Consider the following 21,232-nt stretch of genomic DNA (forward strand, 5'->3'; position numbering starts at 1 on the left):
AAACAAAAATTTTAAATATATAAGTTTTTTCATTAATAAAATGTTATCACAAAAATGTTCTGTAAATTGGGAACGAGGGGGCAGGAAAATGCCAAGATTTTGGGTGCGCCCCATGTGTGTGTCAGATTTTTGGCTTCTGGCGAACGAGCGAGAGAATTGTTGGGAGCAGAAAACAATAAAACTAGGCTGACCACTCTTTTCCCCCTGACCTTTTCCTGCCTACTTTTAGCCAATCAAATAAATCAACAACACTTCTCCCTTGATTGTTTGATAAAATTTTGCCTCGACACTTGTTCGCATCTCTTTTCAAGGGTTTAATGTAATAATAATAATAATAATTAACCTCCAATCTAGCCAGTGGCGCCACCTGCATGTGGCTTGTATTTTCCTTTCCCCCAAAAACAATCAATTCTTTGAACACAGATATTCTCTCACTCCTGGTTGATGATTCTCTTTGATTCATGACCCCAGGTTTGCTTGATACAGTAGGACACAAATTTGCAAATAAATGCGTTGCCATCGAATTGCCAGAACAATCCAGCAAGAAACTCCAAGGAATATTCTAATTTCTGGGTTCATTCCCATAGGCATGCTACTGTTGTGGGAACCAGCCGGGGCCACCACTGCTCTCTTGATGCTTTAGATTCGTCCCCACTGTGACCCAATAATCAGTAATCATCCCAATAAAAAAAAACATTTAAAGGTCCATACTAAAATAAAATTGTTCAACTTTATAGTTATTGAACAAAATTAAAGTCCATTGTTGCACACGTCATGGTTAAATTTCAGATCATGAGTTACATTGTTAAGTTTTTGTGAATACCACAGCTTGTTGTGTAAATTTTTATGAGGCAAAAGGATAAAAATATTCATAAAGTAGTTAGTCAGGAATACTCAATATTATAAAGTGAGAAAAATGACAAAAATAGCCATAACGTTACATGGGATGGGTGCAAAAGTGATCAAACTATTAATTTTTGCCTTTTTCCTACTTTATGATACTGGGTACTCATGGCTAACTACTTTGTGAGTATTTCTGACCACTTACCCAGTTTTACATGTCATGCTGATATTGACTATATCTAAAAAAATTATATATAACACAAAAATAGGAGATATATATATATATATATATTATCTCTAGGCATTTTTCTATTAGAGATAATTCTATTTAAGACATAGTTAGACACTAAACATGAGCACCTTTCCCAACTCGAATTCAAACATTGTTTCATTACATTTTTAGAAACTAATATATTCTACTAGACCTTACTAAAGTTGGTAATTTAGATGAGCTGGCCCAAACAATCTTAAGCTTCGGCTTATTTAAACTATCCCAAATACTTGAATTATTTATTTTTTTTCCCTTTTTTGTTTTAAAAATTCAAATTTTAATTTAAAGATAATTATTTTTATTATTAATAAAAATATAAAATATACTTTTTAGAATACTTTTTGTAGAAGACTCAATTTTGTGTAAAAAATCACGAGTCTTGAAGTTTAAAAATCAAGATTAAATACATTTTAAATAATACTTTGTAGATTAAAAATAATAAAAAATATAAAAATATTAATATTTTAAATTTTCTAAAGAAAATGCATAAGATAATGTGCTCAAATATATAATTCTTTAAGAATAAAATGAATCAAAAATTAAAAGACTAATTAATATTTAATATATTTATATATATTTTTTATAAAAAGTTAAAGAGAGAATGATAGCAAAATGTTAAATAAATTTAGGAGTTTTAATTGAAAAAATATATTTAAGTATTTAATATAATTTTTATATTGTAATAAGAATTTCTATTCGTAACTACGTGAATTGATATTTATAACTTATTTTTTTAAAACATGTTATCAAATATCTAACTGTCCTTAATTTAAACTTCTGAAACTCTAACTATCATTATTTTAAAGTTAAAGTATTATTAGGGTTTTTTAGCATATTTGAACTAGCCTAAATATTAAAAATGTGTTATTTTATTAAATTCAATTCTAAATTTTTGTGAACTCATTTAAGATTGTTGTCAAGCTTGACTGGAATTACCCATTCTAAACCTCACCCATTTGTTTATGAGAGAACATATTCTTCAAGGGATTCATGGTCAACGGGCGTAACTCTTTGTTTGAACTCTCAATTCTCAAAAGGTTCCGGTTAGTGCTATGTTATCTATGCAAGGGAGAGAAAAGGAGCATTCGAATCATTTTTGTTATGTAAACAGGCATCCAAATAAATGAAAATATTGAATATTTTATTTTAACGAGACAGCTTGCTCCACAAATTGCGTTCTTCCAAGATCAAGATAAAATATTTTGGGACTTCAGATGTTTTCTACAACTCTCAATGCCTCTTTTCTGTATGATCTCGCAAGTCACATTAGAGTCCGAATCTGCGAGCCTCTGCCTTTCTTTAATATTTTTATTTTTTAAATCATTATAAAGTGTTGCTTATGAGAAAAATGTGGAAAGAATACTTTAATATAAAATAAAAGGTTAATAAATGAATAGGACCCTCGAAAATTACTTTGAATCCTGAATTCTTAAAATATGTAAAATAAATTTTAAATTTTTAAATTTATAACAAAATAAACCTTGATCATTAACTTTTTAATATTGTTACTGTCCATGCAGGTACTATTCAAAGCTTATTTCTCTACGAATTTAACAATGACTGTTACAGTATTTATGTGGACAGTAACTGTATTAAAAAGGTTAATAGTTAGGGTTTATTTTATTATAAATTTAAAAATTTAGAATTATTTTATATATTTAAAGAGTTCAGGATTTAGGGTAATTTTCAAGTAAGAATTGAAGGTCTTATTCACCCATTAGTCCTAAAATAAAATTAACAAACAATGAACAATTAAAAAATGTCAATTATGATATTGAAATTGTGAAAAAATTTAACTTTTCAATTTTATCCTTTTTTTATAAGTGATGACCGTAAGAACTAATTGCCTTGGAATTTAAAAGACAAACAATAAATAAAGGATAAAATTTAAAAAATATCATTTACTTTAATTTCGTCTTAAATTAAGGACAGGAAGAATTACACTAAAAATTGCAAGGTTCATTTTAAAGCCGTGATACATAATTATTTAGGCTAGACTGTAAAATTTGAGCTCAAAGAATGAATTTAATTCATACTCAACTTTTTTAAAAGTATAGTCAATTTGTTTTGATTCAACAGGATTTGAATTCTAAATCTTCTAACCGCGTCATGACAAACATGAGATTGAGGTTTTTTTTTTTTTCCCTTCCAACAAATTTGGATATGTCACGCTCTTTTGTAAAAATAAAAATAATGATTACATGATCGAAAATTTTGTTGAGTGTTTTTATTTTTTAAGAATACCGATTTGACTTTCCGTAGAAATCAATCAATCTACTCATATTGAAAGCTGTAATGATATATTATTGTAAGACAACAGCCTTTTAAACAGTGTTTAATTAATTTAATAGTTTATAGACTAAGACAGTGGGGTTTATTACAGTAAATCATAGTCTACTTCGTAATCCTGCTACATTAGGCTTCTCTTTATGGACATTTTTGTTTTATGAACTCAATTAAAATAAATTTCAATTTCATCTCCTTTATTTTTCACTGCATTTATTCTTTCTCCCACCAGCGCATCTTCTTTTTTGCAAAGTTGATTCTGCTTCTCCATGCCATGAACTTTAATTTAAATTATTTAATATATAAGGAATATATCAATTCCCTCGCAAATATACTCCGGACATTGTTGCTCTGCTCTTCTTGCTTCCTCCATGTCCTCCTATAACCTTTTATCATTCCCTCCACGCTTATCCCGCTCCCACAATTGTTTATAAATAAATCATAGCAATATGCCTCATAACTCATAGGCATTACCTTCATCAACTCCACCTCTCTATTGTGATCACTCCTTTTTCAACCTTCCCAAAGCATCGGCAATTCCATATGGATAAGGAAAAAACATTCTCGTTGCCATCGCTGGAGGAGAAATTCTTGCTCCCAACACTTGATAAAGCTGCCATGCGTTCGAATTCGATCTCAACAAACAGCCCATGGCAAAACCTAAGTCAATGAAAAAGAAACCTACATGAAATCATCTCTTGAAACACCTTGTGTTGTACTTTTGCTTTTGTATTTTGATTTCTCTTGTTTACCTTTTATGTATATAGCTCTATTGTAGCTTGCAAGTACTCCAAAGTTTATATGACACAACACATGCTTTTGCTTAGTGTCACAATAATTGTATCAATTCCATTCATCTTCAATATTTGCCTTTCCTACACATTTCTTTCACAATTGTTTTGAGACGAAGCTTTTGAGAGATGGCAAGACAGAGAGCAAGGAAGGAAAAGTTTTGGATAGTCAAAAACGGTGAGGTGAAAAAATGTTTCCTTGCTCCCCATGGTGAGACAGAGACAAAGTGGAAGACAAGGATTCAGGAAATAGAAACTTGATAAAAGAATATCTACCATTGAATAGAGTTAATCAACGGCTCTAAGTTCATGATCCGTGTGCTGTGTTAATTGGAAATCATCCTCAAATCTTTCGAAAATATTGAATAAGCTGACTTAGATAAAAAAATTTTAAAAATTGTTGAACTCGTATAATTTTTAAAATATCGTTTTTTTGAGTGATCATAAATATAAAATTCACAGTAAAAATCATCCATCTCCATCTTACCTATTTTTAAAGACGATGGAATTTCATGAATCTCACTTTTTTTTTTATTTGTTACTTAAAATACATAAGATAATAAATCGTAGAGTCAAGTTCTAATCTAAATAACAATTTATAAATTAAAATATTTTATTGTTTATATTTTAATTTACCTAGGGATAACAAATCTTGAAATATTAAATTATTCCTTATTTTTTTAACATACACGAGATATGTTATTTATGGTTGCCATATCTACAGGGTGAAAACATATAAAATAAAACAAATTATTCTATAAATTTTGATTCATGGATGGATAAAAATTAATTATTACGTCTAATAATCTAATTTGCTCACACTTACTTCCCTCGTCAATGTTTGTTAGTTAATTTACCTTCAGTGTTCGATGTATAATTTCCTCATATCAATTTGTCTTTTCCTTGCATAATAACTAAATATAGTTCTTTTATCTGCCAAATTCTAAAATAATAAATTTAGTATTATGGATCATGAAATACTCAAGGCATTTTTAACCAAATCACCTCCCTAATAAAGTAATTAGTTATCTTTAAACTAATACCATTTTTTTCATACTTATCCTCATTTAATATAGTATTTCATTCTAAAATAAATATAAAGTGATTTATTTATCATGAATACTTAAAAAAACACACATTAATTATATCTTGAAATACTAAAAAATACTTTATATTTTGATTATCTAAATCCTAAAAAATGTCTTATATTTTTTTAATGAAGAGCACATGTTACTTATAAATTATGAAATAATAAATATCTTAAGCAATTGTCCTCGTACAGGTAACTCACTTTCTCTCTTAGTTTTTCTCTTGTTAATGTTTTTCAATTTTATAAAATTTCATATAATAATAGTTATTAGCATGTGAGATCAGAAACAATTACTTGACAATACAGTGTCACACCAAAGGAACTCACACCAATAATATATAAATTCTGTTTTCTTAAACATTGAAAACTTTTTTATAGATCAAATTGCATATTGAAATTTAGATTGTTCTGTTATATCTTTTTATCAATGAAAATCTTTAGCTATGGCTGTTTTCATTTATTATGAGAGAAATCCATTTCTTTTATATACTCTCTTATTCATTATTATCTACAAAGTTATGATATAATTAAGTTTCGATGTTATAATCATTATAAAATGATAAAATAATATATAATAAATAACTCATATTAAATAATTAGGAAAAGAGTATACCTACAAGGTTTTACAAAATTAAAAATGAAAGAGTCATTATATTGATATCTAACATATTAATGTTTTCAAAATTACAATATTTTGTACCATGTATGATAAAATTTGGGGGAATTCTAGTTAATTAAATTTTAGAAAAAAAACAGAAAAAATAACATTTAAGAATCGTTGAAAAAAATTTATATTAATCAAGGATGAGTTATTGTCAAAATATGAATACAAAATAAACTTGAATGAATTGTTATTAATTTAGAATGAATTATTATTAAAACTATAATGAATGTTTATTGATAAAAAACTAACACAAATTAATAAATATTTATTTAAATTTTAATAATAAATAATTACTGACTTATATAAATTTTCTTCAACATATTGATATTTTTTCAAAAAAAATATCCCGCTGAAAATTTAATATATATATATATATATATATTTTGGTGCACAGAAACGTTAAAAAAGAACAAGCTTGATTGCGGGGATTTGGAAAATAAATAATGCGAAGGATAGAAGGGGCAAGCTGTGAAATGGAAATATCGGAGAGCAAAGAACGCCGGAGCCGCAATTGAAACAACACCGGGGGGGAGAGAGAGAGGGGCGAGAAAGATGCTCTCAAATGGGAACCTTCAGGAGGGATATCCTCCCAGCTCTGGTAAGCCAAATATGACCGTCTCAAACTCAGTCAAATGACCACCCAATCCCTCCTTTTTTCCGCCTTCCTCTTCCTCTGTTTTTTCATCCTGGCTTGATATTCGATTCTCCTAACAGGCTATTATGCTTAGATCCATCTGTCAAAAGCGCACCCTCTTCTGTCTCTGCAGATTCAATTTTTGTCAGGTTTGTCATAATCGTTCTTTACCCTAGACCCTTTCCCTTCTTCCCCTTCTAAAAATTGGAAAGGAAGCCCAGCTAGATCTACCCTTTAATTCTTCAGGGATGGTCTCCAGAGCAGCCATAGTTTTGCTTATCGGTCTTCTGGGCATGGTTTATCAGGCCACTCAGCTTCCTCCTCCCAGTCGTACTGATGACCCCTCCAATGATGACCTCCCCTTGGTTTCTCCTAGAATCAGGCTCCGCGACGGAAGGTATCTGGCTTACAGAGAGTTTGGCGTCCCCAAGGAGAAAGCCAAGCACAAGATAATCATTGTCCATGGATTTGGAAGCTCCAAAGAGATGAACTTCCTGGCACCCCAAGTACCCGAACTTGAATCCCTCTTATCATTTTTCCTCTTATTTTTGTTGAATTTAGATCTGAATACTACTGTAGCATCGGGGGAAAACAGAACAAATTTGAATTTCTAGTATAATTATAAATAGGTACGACCACTTAGGGCAGATTTGATTGAAAAAGTGGACTCGAGTGGAACAAAGCGTAAACTTCGATAGGATCAGTACATCATGGTTCTGATTCCTCGAAAGTATGATTTGTTTGCCCCCTTTCCCCCCTTTAATTTATACTGGATTATCTATTCATACTTTCGTCTTAAAGAAGCGTACCGCAATCCAATAACGCCAAATGTTGAACATTTACTCCGAATTTTCAGGAACTAATAGATGAACTTGGCATATATCTTCTGCAATATGATCGGGCTGGATATGGAGAAAGTGATCCGAACCCAAAACGCTCACTGAAATCTGAAGTACTTGACATTCAAGAACTTGCTGATCAGCTACAGATAGGACCACAGTTTTATGTGGTCGGAGTCTCAATGGGATCCTATGCTACCTGGAGCTGCCTGAAGTACATCCCACACAGGCAAATTACATGCTCCAGAATATGGATTTTTGTTTTCTTGCTGTTTGGCTCTGTGATTTCGGAGAACTAAATACTTTGTTTCACGCACAAGACTCATTTGTGCAGGCTAGCTGGTGTGGCCCTAGTGGCTCCTGTCATCAATTACCAATGGCCTTCACTTCCTGAGACTCTCATAAAGGAGGACTATAGAAGGAAACTTATGAGGTGGGCTATGTGGCTTGCAAAATACTCCCCAACACTATTGCACTGGTGGGTGACTCAGAAGTGGCTCCCCTCAACTTCTGTAATTGAAAGAAACCCCCGATTCTTCAACAAAAGAGATATTGATATTTTAAAGATAATTCCTGGGTTCCCAATGCTTACTAAGGTAATTAATTATATCGGTCTATTTTATATATTTCCCTATAATTTACCCTCCCTTGGATTGCTCCAAATCAGTTTTTTTCCCTACAATTCAAAGCGTCTCATTCAATTCCTACGGTTTTTGATCTGTTACCCCTAAACCATTTCGTGGGATTTTGACTTGTACTTTTGAACAGTTTCATAGTCTTTGAGGCTGTTAATGTGATTAAATTGAAACTTTACCCTCAATAGCAGTGTTCGAGACTTAACTGAACCGGACACTACGCTAAGAATCTGCATCGCACTCTCTTGGTGAATTAACATTCATGTGGTGTGTGTGAAGAGAATGTGATGTTGGCATGCTTGCACTGGCAGGAGAAATTAAAGGAACAGGATGTTTTCGACACGCTGCGACATGACTGGATGGTGGCTTTTGGAAAGTGGGAATTCGACCCAACAGAGCTGAGCAATCCATTTCCTCAGAATTCTACATTGGCTCACATTTGGCAAGGTTTTGAAGACAAGGTCGTGCCCTCTCAAATCCAGAGATTTATTTCAGAGAAGCTACCCTGGATCCGTTATCATGAAGTTCCAGATGGTGGCCATTTGATTATACATTATAGTGGCTTGTGTGAGGCCATTCTAAGAGCCCTTTTACTTGGAGAAGAAAATGTTTCATATAGGCCTAGATTGTCATCCACATTTGTATTTTAAAAAAAAGCCATGATGATCTCATTATTGTCCAAATATATCGTTTTAGGATGATATCCAATTATGTGTACATTACATTTGTTGATTGGCAAGTTTGAATAAGGAAAGAAAATGTCCTCCGATTCTCTGTAAATCACATTTGTTTCTTGAAAGCTCCATGTGAAATCATTATTAGTTTTGGGCATCCTCCTCAAAATCAGCAATAAGAAATCCTTGATAAGTTGGGTTTCATTCTTTCTTACGAGTATTTTAATCGTAAACCCATCAGAATATCAATGTGTATTGTAAAACCTTCGGTTCTAAGGAGGTAATCGGCGGATTTGTTTTGACCTTAAATATAAGATTTGAGTCCACTTTGATCAGGAATAGACGGAAGATACTCTATTGTGGTTATCTGTGGAAAGTAGCGCAAATATGTGACACGTTGATTATAGATAAGTGATTTAACTAATTTTCTTAATGTTAATGAATTACTTGAAGCGACCCGGCATTTACCACTGCAGTCATGGATATATCAAGTTTTAAAAATGTTTTCATAGATACTCTATTATGGTTATATGTGGAAAATAGCACAAATACGTGACACGTTGATTGTAGATAGGTAATTTAACTAATTTTCTTAATTTTAATGAATTACTTGAAGTGACACAGACATTTACCCTTGCAGTTATGGATATATCAAGTTTTAAATAAGTGTAATGGTATTGTTGGATATAAATATTTGTGTGTAATATAATGATAATTGTTTTAAAAATTGGACCGAATTGATAGGTTAAATTTGGAATAGGTTTTAAGTCTGGTACATTTATAATAGAAAATTGTCCAATATGAGAAGTGAGAACCGGTCAAGAATTGGACATGAACCAATGAATAAATTGATTGAACGGTCCTTTCCTTCTTAAAATTTCGTAATTTTTTTCATAAATTTTAATTCTACTTATAAACTACAATTTATACATATTTATACTTAATAAGTATGGATAAATAAAGAAAAAGAACAAAGCTATAAGAAATGGTTATAAAATAGGTATATATGTGTATATTTTAAAATTATATATTATAAAATAAGTATATATATTTTGAATTAAAATGATGGGATTTGATGAATATTAACTTTTTTATTTTATATAATTTTTTTTAAAATTTAAAAACTTATTTGTATTTATTATGTATAATTATTTTTATTTTAAATATATAATATTTAAAATATATCAATTTATTTATGACTAGTTAAACTATAGTTCATATTATGATTCGACTATTGAATCATAAACCAGTACTTTATTCTGTTTTGCTAACATTGATGGTTATCAAAGAATGTTGAATGTTGATTTAATTAAATATATCATCTAAACTTACGTAGGCTTATGATATCTTGCCCTTACAACTAGATAATTTTTTATGCAATTTATTTATTTTATTCAATCTGCACAGTTATAAATTGATTGAATTTTAAGTATGTCATAATTTCATAAATAATGAATTATTTGATATCATACTTTAATTATGTAGTCGATAATTTTTTTGAGTGATATTTTGGCCAAACTTTAATTATACAACCCACACGCCCACATTTATTTTTTGATGAACTACACAGTTCCCCCCCCCCCTCCTTTGATAGACGCTGGCACACTGCACACAAAGTTGTCAATATAATATAACACAATATGAATTAACTAATTAACTAACTAAACAAAAAAACGGTTTCAGACATAGTAATCTTGGCCAAAAAGAAAATAAAAAAGAAAAGAGATAGCAATCGCCATCGCCAACGCTTCTTTCTAGAACAAGCATGAACTACTAAAATCCCTCTGGCCAAAACCAAAACAAAAACACTCGCCGTTTTCAGTTTTCTACTTGGCAGGGGATTAACATAAACTGTATCAGTCAACTTTTTTTATTTGAAGAAAATAGTAGTCAACTACATGTATACCGTCGGTGTACGCATGTACGAAAACTCGATAATGTCCATGGCCCTCCCGCGTTATTTCACCCCCTTCGCTTCGCTCTTTCTCCTCTCTGCGACGATTTGATTTTGATCCGTTGTTGACTTCTTTAATTCCCGGTAATTTATACCTCTCAGTTCTCCAATCCCGACTAATCATTACTTTCTCAGCTTAATTCTACGAATTGATCTGGTGACTGGTCAGAGAATTTCACCTTCTCGCCTAGGGTTTACGATCCCTGGCTCGTCAAGTTTAATAATCTTTTTTGCTGTTCAAAACACTTGATTCTCTCGGTTATCCTTAGTTCTGCTCATGGGAAACTGGGGGTTTGTAGTTCAAAGCGTTTCTTAGCTGTGCTTATTTTTAATGCATCTACTATCTTGAGTTGTTGCGAAAACAGAAACTTTTTTGGTTTTCTTGGGTATTCATTTTATTCTTCTCGTCGTTCTGGGCTATTGGATGCCCTGCATTTAGTTTTATTCATCTTTCCAATTTAGCACTTGAAGTCTATGGAATTAGTGATTAGCAATGTTCGATGGGGTATTTTGGTCCTTATGGTAATTGTGCTGGGTCGTTTTGTAAAAATAGGATAAAATAAGTAAAAATTTAAGCTCATGTCGATTCTGGAAAATTGAAACGTGTGTTTTGCTACGCATCACTTAAAATTGGTATAGTGCTGTAGTTTGTTAATCTACATTCGGTGTTTTTTCAGGGGGGTTTGTTGTACCTTCTGTGGCTCTTGCCATATTTCCATCACATACTTGTATGCTGGTGCATTTAGAGAATGCCTAATAGAGCACTGGTAATTTTGACGCCATGATGTAGAATTAAGTGCGGGACTTTTGAATTTTAATTTGACTTTTGGGCAAATAAGACAGACATTCACTCACCTGTCTTGCAAGCTTTATCAACGAGAGCAACTTAATGCTGGGTTCTGAAAATAACTTAAGCAGCAGCAGTGGGATAACGTCATCAGATATGCCACCCTTGCCTCAGTGCTTACCACTTGATCCAATTACATTAGGCAATAAAAAAAATGCTCGTTCAGGAGAGCTGAGGAAGGCTCTGGGTGTCCCCTTGGGGAGTACTTCAGAAGATCACTCTCTTGGTGTTCCACATCCAAAACCCATTGCCCCAGTAGCCTCAGGGGAGCTAAAGCACTTCAAAGAGAGCGTGCAGGATACTTCCAGAAAAGCAAGGTATATGTTTTCCATTTCATACCAGATTCCTCTGATATATTATTGGATGTTTCTAATGTTTTCCGAGTGCTAAGTCTTTTTGACACCTGTAAACAATGACCTTGGATAACCGTGTGATGCTTTTTAAATTGTTGCTTTCTGCAATGACAATGTATACTTTATACGTGGATTGTTTACCTTTAATTTTTGAGAGAGTATTTTCATTTTGGTGTCCTATTGTAAATTTAATTACTGGATCAGGGATAGAGCAAAAATGTTGCGGGACTCTATATCTAAATTGGATAAATTTAGGGAGGCGTTAAACTCAAAGAAGCGGCAAAGAACTGATTTCTCAGCGGACAGGGGAGTTGGAGTAAACTTAACAAAGATGGGTAGCCAGCTCCATAGAAATTCTAGTGATATTCTAACTCAGAAATCAGAAGCCAAGACTGCAAGTTCTGCACTGAACAAGCGGATCCGAACATCTGTGGCAGATGTGCGGGTGTGTATCTGTATTATGCTATTGTTAACTGTGAGACCATTTCTGTTGTCTACGCTTCCATGGCTATAGCATCATCTCTCGGTGCAAGATACTAATCCATTTCTGCTGGTGAATTTCATTTAATGCATTTCAAAGCATGTGTGACATAGTGCACTTTTCATGCTGCTTTTGGAAATAAAGTGGTTTCAAGCTGCTTAAGCCTATATTAAAATTCTCTGGGATGAGATATTTGGGATCACTTTTACTAATCTCAACTCTAAGTGAAGCTTTAGTGATGCTTGCGACAGCTTTCAAAATTCCTTATGTGATTTTGCCTGATTTTCTGCTTATTGATTGTGTTTACTTCATAATGCTCCCAGGCAGAAAGTAGGTCTGTTGCTACTATGAGGCAGCAGGATGGTAATCTGATTCAGACACTTGGTGGGAGCTCAGTCCGAACTGAAGAGAAGACTCGCAGATTGCTTGCTGGAGGTGATGGGTTAGATCATAAAATAAAGAAGAAAAGGTCTGTTGCAGCTGCAGGCAACAGAGTTACAGCTGGTGACAGAGATGTAAAGCGAGCTACACTTTCTAAGACCAGTTCAGATTTAAAGTTGCGGTTTTATGATCCTCAGGGCTTCAGGTAGCTTGATCTTTCTTCCTGATTCTGTGTGTATTGATTGTTTACTAAATGTAATGTTCATTATGGCGAAAGAGTGATGTGGAAGCCTTTCAGAACATGCTGAGAATTATACATGTAATGGCTATTGGTATGGTTACTAGGACAATTTTATGTAGATATGTACATTTGGGGAATGAGGAAATAGTGGTTAATTAAGTCAACACGTGATCACTATGTTTTATCAATATTTATATGGAGTGACAAATCTAAGGGGGGATGGGGGGATTCCTTGCGTCTCCATCATCAGGATAGGGACCCCCTCTTAAAATGTTGATCCCCTCTTCTAGACTCCTATGGCAAGAAATATAAGTTAGATTGCTGCAAAAATTGTTCTAATTTTGGGTTATGTTTTCACATTTCTTATTTTACATTGAGAGCTTATGAGCGCTCTCACTAATTCAATTATCATTGCATATTTACACTCAAAGGTATAAGTTAGACTGTAATTTCCCAAAAAAAAAAAAATTTGTAATTGATAGAAATATTGGACCAATCTTATTTATTTTTCCACAAAAAAATCTAGAATGGATTAACAAGACAAAAAGGTATAATTTTTAATTTAATTTTAGAAACCTTTTTTTTTTTGAGTTACAAATGGCAAGCTGAAGCTTGAGAGTTCAGAGAAATTACACGAAAGTTAAGTCCAGAGCATATTGCTTAGTACATATATCTAAAACGAATTTTATAAACTTTTAAACTTATTTTTCAAACAGTTTTTGTGTGTGTATATATTATAATATTATTTGCTGAGGAACAGGAAGCTTCTTCAATCTCTTGTATGAGATGATTATAGATCTTTTATTTTTTACCTTTCATTTAGATGCCTGTGTGTTTAATGGCTGGCATTAAAAACGAAAATAAAGTGATTTATTTTTATTCTGCATTTAAGTTATTTCTTTTCCCTCGCTATAGGGTTTTTCCTTGTTTTAAGTGTAACGAGTGAACATTTATTTTCAACTATAAGTATTACATAAATAATATATTATATGTGTCTTCGCTTAAAATTTTTGTTTACATATAAACTTTTAAAACTTTTTGGCCCCCGTAGTTTAATTCTGGATCAGTCTACTGGTCGTATGCCAACATCTTTGAATGCTTAGATAATTATACATTTAAGCAATAATAATCTGTTATGATCACATTTCTTAATGATCTCTATTTCCCTTAGGGCCCTTGTGTTCCTGAGGGTTTCTTTTTAGTAGTTCTCAGATTAATCTTTTTATCTGCATTTGTGGGTGACATCTTTTTACCATGCCATGCATCCATTATAAGTGGCTTAATATTGATGCCCCTGGTGTTCTTTTCATTTCATGCCTGGTTCATTCTTTTTAAAAGTTTGCATTCTCCCTTTGAGTCAACCAAACATAAAATTTATATTTATTGCATGATGAATTTTACCTTTATCAAGAACTTTGTTTTAGGGGATCTTCATAAAGCTTTGATGCGTGTTCTTTCTATCTACTTAATTTACTATTGATCTAGCTAAAAGTGAACTTTGAGCACTGTAGTCTGCATGATGTGAATGAGCCCTAAATTAATTGAAGCCTTAAAAAGAAACTGCAGTTGTGAATTATATGATTCCTCAATTGACTCCCTTTGTTTCATTTTGCATCATGTAGAATCCTTTTTTTTAACACCGCAACTCTTTCTTTTTTCTTCTTCGTTGTATATGTATTTTGAGCAATTTATTCATCCCTTGCAGTATCTGTTGATCGCTTCTAATTTGGTGACTCAGTCAAACAATCTCGCTAATATGCTTTTTCTAATTTTAGATTGAAGCCTCTTCCTGGAGCTTGTGGAATCAACAAGTCTGAAAGTTCTTCAGAGCCTACTAATTCAGGTGTGCGTACAACGCTTGGGAGTGAGCAAGAGGGTGCCTCTCTTCACAGGGACAACATGGCTACTTTAGATCATAGAGTAGCTAAAGCAAACTGCAGGTTGTAAACATATCTTGATACAGCGTGGCCTTAATATATTTTGTAGACTGGGCCTTGGATATTACATATTTGAATTTTTGTGTTTGAATTGTTATTAATGGAGTTACCTAATGTTAACGGCACTATAAATAGGGCAAACACTCAGGAGGATTGTCTAGCAAGCTGTCCGAACACACTGATTAAAAACAAGGTTTCTCGGGCACCACGAACAGGTTCAGTTACTGCACTAGACTCATCTAGTACTCAGCCTTCATCTGGTTCTTTCTCAGGTTGGTTAAAGCTTATAGATTCAATTTTAAAGTCTTCATGGTCTGTATGACAAATTATCAAATGTTTCTACATTTACAGGTTCAGGTTCTTCTATACATCCAATGACCAAGTGGATTGGTCAGAGGCCACATAAAAACTCCCGCTCAAGAAGATCAAATGTAGTTTCTCCTGTTTCACGTAACATAGAAACTCAGGTTTCATCTGAAGGCTGTCCAACTCCTGATTTTAGTGTTAGAGCTTCTGGTGTTGGAAGCAGTCAGATGGCTAGCAGTGTGAATAACAGTACTCAGAAATATAAGAGGCCATCTGATGATATTTCATCTCCATTTGGCTTATCTGAAAGTGAAGAGTCTGGAGGTGGGGAAAACAAAATAAAAGAGAAGGGATTGAATAACAGTGATTTTTCTCCAACAGCAGAAAAAGCTGAGGCTTTGAAGTTAAAGATGAGGAAGAACAAGATTCCAATAGATGAATCTGGAGATTGTGTGCAGAGACAAGGAAGAATTGGAAGAAATTTATCCTTTGTAAGGCCAGGCCTCCCTTCAGGGAGGGAGAAGACAGAGAGTCTACCTATAATGAAGCCGCTGCAGAACATGGGATCTGATGATAAGAATAAAATGTATGGTGAATTCATTCCAAGGTCTAGCACTTGTTTCTTTTAATTACTTAAACTGTCATCAAACCTTACTTTTGTTGAGTGCAGCAAGTATGGTCGTCCTCCTTCAAAAAAGCAGAAGGATCGCAAGGTTTTGATCCATATGGGGCAGATGTTGAGTGATGGTTCTAAAAAGTTTTCCGGTAATGTTGCCTTTGTGAAACCAGGCATGGCTGTTTTCTGGAATTTATTTTCATTATGTCCAAGACATGTAAAGTTCTTCAAGTCTGTTGGCAAAAGAAAAAGGAAACAGAAAAAAGGAAGTCCTTCAAGTCCCTGAGAAATGGCAGTAATGGCACGCATATTTTCACTGATTATTATGTCACGACTTTTTGCCTAGTGTAGGATCATAAAAGCTGCTGTGTTATATAATGTTTTTTGTAATCATCTTCTGATTTTTTTTTAATTCTTTTAGTATAACTAAAATCTTTGGAGGAATTTAATTTTTGCTTAGTTTGTTCAGGATAATGTACCAGTCCCTTGTGTATGCACACTATGAATTCTTTTCATGTACTTCTATGGATTTTATGTAGTTATACCCTATGTTGAAATATGTATGTCCAGGTGAATGTGGTGATGATCGTGAAGAACTATATCAAGCTGCCAATTCTGCATGTAATGCTAGCAGTATGTATTTTGAACCATTTTTATCTCCCAAGTTTTCCTTGTTATCCTTGACGGCATAACTTTCTGTGCTACATTCTGTACGTTACTAGTTTGCTGGTGCTCTATATGTAGATCTTGCTTGTTCTAGTCCATTTTGGCATAAAATGGAGCCTATTTTTGCCCCTGCCAGCTTGGAGGATTCATCATACTTGAAGCAACAGGTAGCAACTAGCAATTGTGGGGTTGAAATTATTCATTCCATTTGTTATGCAGCGTTGTGAATTTTTATTTGATTCTTGGTCTTTTGATAAGATTCTGACAAACCCTTTTTCATTGATACTTCATCAGCTAAATTCTGCAGAGGAACTTGACAAGAGTTTATCTCAGATGTTTGATGTTGATCATGATATTTTGGTAATTAATTAACACTGTATATGAATAAGTCTATAACTTTCATGTCTTCTGCAATTTTTGCTTAGACCTGTTGCTGCTATTCTTTTAGCTGTTGCTATTCGTGTTGTGGTTGAATATTTAATTTTAATTGTGTAGGGTGTTCTGGTAAACAATGAAGCTATGCATGGTTTAAGGGAAAGAAAGAGAAGGCAATGTGATGAACAGTCAACTAAGAATGATGCTTTAAGTGGAAAGAATGACTTTGAAAGACTGGACAAGGTCTCCCCATTGTTCCAAAGAGTTATTTCTGCTTTGATTGAAGAAGATGAAGTTGAAGAATCTTACCACCCCAATGAAGCAAAGAATACATCTAGACAGTGTGCTAGTGATGATTCTCATTGTGGATCTTGTAATCAAATTGATTTTGAACCCAAAGATTGGGATAAAATGGACTCTGAAGTTGAGTCGAAGGAGGAGCTTCAAATTCAGAAGAATTTCATTTTGGACAGACTATCTTGTGATAAGAGCACTGCATCTAACACATTTAGGTACCCTAATGCATCCAGTTCTTTACAAAGCACTGGAGTTTGGCAGGGAGATGAAGAGTTTTCCCATTCTGATATCACTCATACTAGTGAAATATGTTCTAATGACCTTGATCAACTTCCAACTGCTGAATTATGTGGTCCTGGATTTCCTTCTTCGGATGTCCAGTATCAGCAGATGTGTCTGGACGACAGGCTTCTGCTTGAGTTGCAGAGTATTGGCATATATCCGGAAATTTTGGTAGGATTTTATTTCATACGTTGAATCGTCAATTTCATAGTTCATTGATTCTTACCAAATTCATGGGCATGAATTTTCTTCCTATAACTAACTTTTCTTGTTGCAGCCTGATTTGGCTGAGGAAGATGAAGCCTTAAATCAAGATATTATAGAACTCAAGAAAGGGCTGCATCAACAGGTTTGTACCCCATGCATTACCTATAAAACTAAGTTATTTCTAGAGCATGATTTCTTGATGAAATCTATTGAATTTGTCTTATTGGCCTTGAATTTTCTGCCTTCATATAACATTGTCTTTTATTTTGATTGACTACTAGATTGGGAGGAAGAAGAAAAAATTGGACAGAATTGATCGAGTTGTTCAGAAAGTGAGAGATACAGAAAGGCGGTATGTTCTATAATGATTTGAATATTTCCTTTGTACGGAGTTTATCTATGTTAAAAAGTTGACTTTGTTTTTCACCATCATCTGGGCATTCTTGACTTCTTTTCTTTCTTAATAACATTTAGTGCTTATGTTGCAGGAAGATCGAGCAAGTTGCATATGACAAACTTATTGAGATAGCTTACAGAAAGAGAATGGTAATATTCTCATACCTCACTATTTGTCAAGATATCCAGTGAGAAGTGGTTTTCATATTTGCGAACAACCTATGTAGAAGCTCAAAACCTCTTGATTCCTTTTTTTCTCCTTCTGTTTCATTCATGACTTGATCCCAGTAGCTGCTTGCCAGTTTGTTTGATCTTGGATGTTGACATGACTATGCAGTATCTTCATTCTGGGCACACATGCTTATTGATTAATAGATTACTTGAATGAACTTTAACTTTCTTTGGATAATTGTACTGGACAACAAATCTGTTGCTATATTGGTCAGCTTTGTTATTTGAAGGTTTAGTTGTATTTATATTATTCAATGGGTGAGTCGAGGCATTCCATGACCACAAACTTCCTATTTAATGAAATTTGAACAGGCATGTCGTGGAAGCAAAAATTCTAAAAGTGCAGTTCACAAGGTGTCAAGACAAGATGCCCAGTCTTTTATTAAGCGTGCACTTGGAAGATGTAAAAAATTTGAAGAAACTGGCAATAGTTGCTTTGGTGAACCTGCCCTACAAAATATCATTTTCTCTACCCCTTCACGTGATAATGATGCAAAATCTGGTGAAGGCATTGTCTCTATGACAGCCAGCAACACTTGCAATAAAGTTTCCCATCAAGTGGAAGCAGGAAGATCAGGTAGTTTTCATTTATATTTTCACATACTTTTGTGACGATATCTGTGCTCTTGAATCATATTTACTCGTGGCCTGTTTGGTTGCATTGAGGGATTCTAATGCATAAAAAAATGAGATATACAATGTTTATCGTGTTGGGTGTTATTGTTATTGAACTTTAATGTTTTTATTCAGAGTCCCTACAATATTTTCCATGCTTTTTTCGTTTATTTTTTTCTCATTCCATTCCATGTACAGTATGCATGACCATTATTTTTTGTAGCACTGGTACCACGATGTATATTTTTGAAATTCTATTATGATGATTTTCTTGGCAGTCTAGGTATAGGAACCCCAAGCTACGTTGTATAAAATAACTACGGAGACTATTTAATCATGTAAAAATTGATAGTGTTGTAACTATAATTTTAAAAACGCATCAAAATGTGTGTGAATTTTGCCAAAATCACAGAAACTGCACTGGCGTGTACCAGGACAAGGGCAGGCATACTATGCCTACATGGATATGATCAAGGCTAATCAAAATAAAGTACTATTGCTTCACAGTTCTTATTTTATCCCAGTATTCTTTAAGAAATCAAAATCTCCCATGCTCTCCTCTTTGTTATCTGTGCTAGGAGTTTTATTCAACGTTTGTATTTTGTATTTTGAAAGAAATTGATTTACGTGCAGTTGCAGTTTCCAGTGTTTCTGAGAAATACGATCCCCATAGAGATAATGCAGACAGAGGTATGCAGGATTCGTTCCATGGTCCAGTTCACTCGTCTGAACAAGGATCGTCCAAAAATGGGTCTCTGCTTGTCAAGGAGAAAAAGAGGGAAATGCTGGTTAATGGTGTTGGTTCCTTCTCAAGAGCATCAAATGTTGATGGCCCTGCTCACGGTGGTGTAAAGGGAAAGAGAAGTGAGAGAGATAGGAACCAAAGCAGGGACCAGAGTAGACACATTTCCATCTCCAGTGACCTGTCAATGGACAGCAGCCGAAATGAGTGCAAACCTAAAACAAAGCCCAGGCAAAAGAGTAATCTAAGCGGACATCAAGATATTTTTGTGGGTAATGCAGGCAATAATGATGGCAAGGAGAGTGATCCATTGTCTGGCAAGAAGGACACATTGAAGAAGGGATCGAGCGACTTGGGTAACTTGCAACTGCATGAGTTAGATCCAATGGAAGAATTAGGTGTATCTGGGGACCTTGGTGGCCACCAAGATCTTAGTTCTTGGTTCAACTTTGATGAAGATGATGGTTTGCTAGAAGATGATACTGTTGGTCTTGAAATACCGATGGATGACTTATCAGAGTTAAATATGCTAATGTGAAGTGATCTTTGTTGTTATTTGGTGGTCAATTCAGATGACGATGACCATGATTCTGATGGCCTCGGAAATCGAGTGGATGGATGATGCGTCATTTACTTGCGTTCCAAAATGTGAAAATGTTCTTCCCCATGGACTAGTGGTTCTGGCTAAGAATTTTCATTCCATTGGGGGTTCAACTATGAGGTGGAGAGAAACTTTGAACCGCTAGTGATCTTTCTGCAGGAAATTGTAGAAGTAATTTATTGGGGGATTGAGATCCATGGCTGTCATGAAGTTTGTTGGTCTTTCTCCATTATTTCGCCCAGCAAGATACAAGGTCCACACGTCTTGAAAATATTCACTTCATCCAAAGTTTGGCCCTTAGTTAGCATTCAGGAATCAACTTCATTCAATTAAAAGATGTATGGCAAACTGGATGGTGGGTGAATTTGACTTGAGAGTATGAATTATCGTGATTTATGTTTGAAAATCATTGTCCAAAATGTAATGCCTGCCATTAATGTCATTAAAATGTAGTAGTATAGCTTTCCCACAACGGTGCCAACGGAAGACAAAACACAAACGTGCCTTTGGAGGTTAGATTCAATATTTGACCGAATGAATTGATTTTGGAGGCAAACATTTTTTCTGGTGTGCAAATGGTGTGACTATTCAACCCTCCTTCAGCTAAACTCGACTACAAATGATTTTTGTTTCCTTCTAGTTCCCATTTCCCGTCCCTTCAAATGTTACTCTTCACTTGTTGCCAACGAGAAGGATGTTATTTACAAATTATTATCATTATTATTTTTCATTGAATTAAATCTTGCATTACCATCTAGACAAAACAACGCAAAGAGAACCGAGTCACCTTCCTTGAATTCAACTAATACAATAATAATGGTTTTCCTTGGTTGAATGCGCCTACTCATCCTAATTTTTTCTAGTCTTTCCTGCCATTTTATTCTTCCTTTGATGAGTCGTTTTCAGGTTCCCGTTTTTTCCTCAGATAATATTTCTTTCATTTATTTGGTTGTATTATTAGAAGCTGGTGCTCAAGT

At 33.8% G+C, this 21,232-nt stretch overlaps 2 protein-coding genes across 10 annotated transcripts; both read left to right on the forward strand.

Moving 5' to 3' along the window:
- The first annotated feature begins 6,377 nt into the window (after window positions 1-6,377).
- Window positions 6,378-8,833, forward strand: LOC129312529 (uncharacterized). Of its 6 annotated transcripts, none has more exons than XM_054955179.1 (6): window positions 6,378-6,543; window positions 6,660-6,728; window positions 6,885-7,085; window positions 7,436-7,647; window positions 7,753-8,014; window positions 8,242-8,508. In XM_054955179.1, the coding sequence occupies exons 1-6, from the start codon at window positions 6,508-6,510 to the stop codon at window positions 8,260-8,262; spliced, it is 801 nt and encodes a 266-aa protein (XP_054811154.1). In that variant the 5' UTR covers window positions 6,378-6,507; the 3' UTR covers window positions 8,263-8,508. The 6 variants fall into 6 exon arrangements, with proteins under 6 accessions (XP_054811154.1, XP_054811155.1, XP_054811149.1 ...); XM_054955180.1 differs by having other exon boundaries at window positions 6,379-6,543; window positions 8,245-8,508; XM_054955174.1 differs by having other exon boundaries at window positions 6,386-6,543; window positions 8,365-8,833.
- Window positions 8,834-10,565: 1,732 nt separating this feature from the next.
- Window positions 10,566-20,813, forward strand: LOC129313280 (uncharacterized). Of its 4 annotated transcripts, none has more exons than XM_054956238.1 (17): window positions 10,566-10,765; window positions 11,359-11,845; window positions 12,086-12,326; window positions 12,686-12,948; window positions 14,760-14,924; window positions 15,057-15,193; window positions 15,273-15,813; window positions 15,898-15,992; window positions 16,414-16,476; window positions 16,588-16,676; window positions 16,804-16,869; window positions 17,005-17,634; window positions 17,741-17,812; window positions 17,952-18,022; window positions 18,159-18,216; window positions 18,610-18,874; window positions 19,552-20,813. In XM_054956238.1, exons 2-17 carry the CDS (start codon window positions 11,571-11,573, stop codon window positions 20,190-20,192), a joined length of 3,672 nt encoding a protein of 1,223 aa, XP_054812213.1. In that variant the 5' UTR covers window positions 10,566-10,765; window positions 11,359-11,570; the 3' UTR covers window positions 20,193-20,813. The 4 variants fall into 4 exon arrangements, with proteins under 4 accessions (XP_054812213.1, XP_054812214.1, XP_054812215.1 ...); XM_054956239.1 differs by having other exon boundaries at window positions 10,567-10,765; window positions 12,137-12,326; window positions 19,546-20,813; XM_054956237.1 differs by having other exon boundaries at window positions 10,568-10,765; window positions 19,546-20,813.
- Window positions 20,814-21,232: the final 419 nt, after the last annotated feature.

This window comes from Prosopis cineraria, unplaced genomic scaffold, assembly GCF_029017545.1.
Source record: "Prosopis cineraria cultivar Desert tree isolate PC_DT_omini unplaced genomic scaffold, ASM2901754v1 PC6, whole genome shotgun sequence".
In the NCBI taxonomy this organism is placed as follows: domain Eukaryota; kingdom Viridiplantae; phylum Streptophyta; class Magnoliopsida; order Fabales; family Fabaceae; genus Prosopis; species Prosopis cineraria.

Bases quoted from the DNA above. Each gene is read 5' to 3' on its own strand.
- LOC129313280 (XM_054956237.1), top strand. From the start codon at position 11,571: ATGCTGGGTTCTGAAAATAACTTAAGCAGCAGCAGTGGGATAACGTCA. The intron at 16,477-16,587 runs GTATGTATTTTG...CTCTATATGTAG, and splicing joins TTCTGCATGTAATGCTAGCA to ATCTTGCTTGTTCTAGTCCA. The intron at 18,023-18,158 runs GTATGTTCTATA...CTTATGTTGCAG, and splicing joins GTGAGAGATACAGAAAGGCG to GAAGATCGAGCAAGTTGCAT.
- LOC129312529 (XM_054955174.1), top strand. From the start codon at position 6,508: ATGGGAACCTTCAGGAGGGATATCCTCCCAGCTCTG. The intron at 6,729-6,884 runs GTTTGTCATAAT...ATGGTTTATCAG, and splicing joins GCAGATTCAATTTTTGTCAG to GCCACTCAGCTTCCTCCTCC. The intron at 7,648-7,752 runs GCAAATTACATG...TCATTTGTGCAG, and splicing joins CTGAAGTACATCCCACACAG to GCTAGCTGGTGTGGCCCTAG.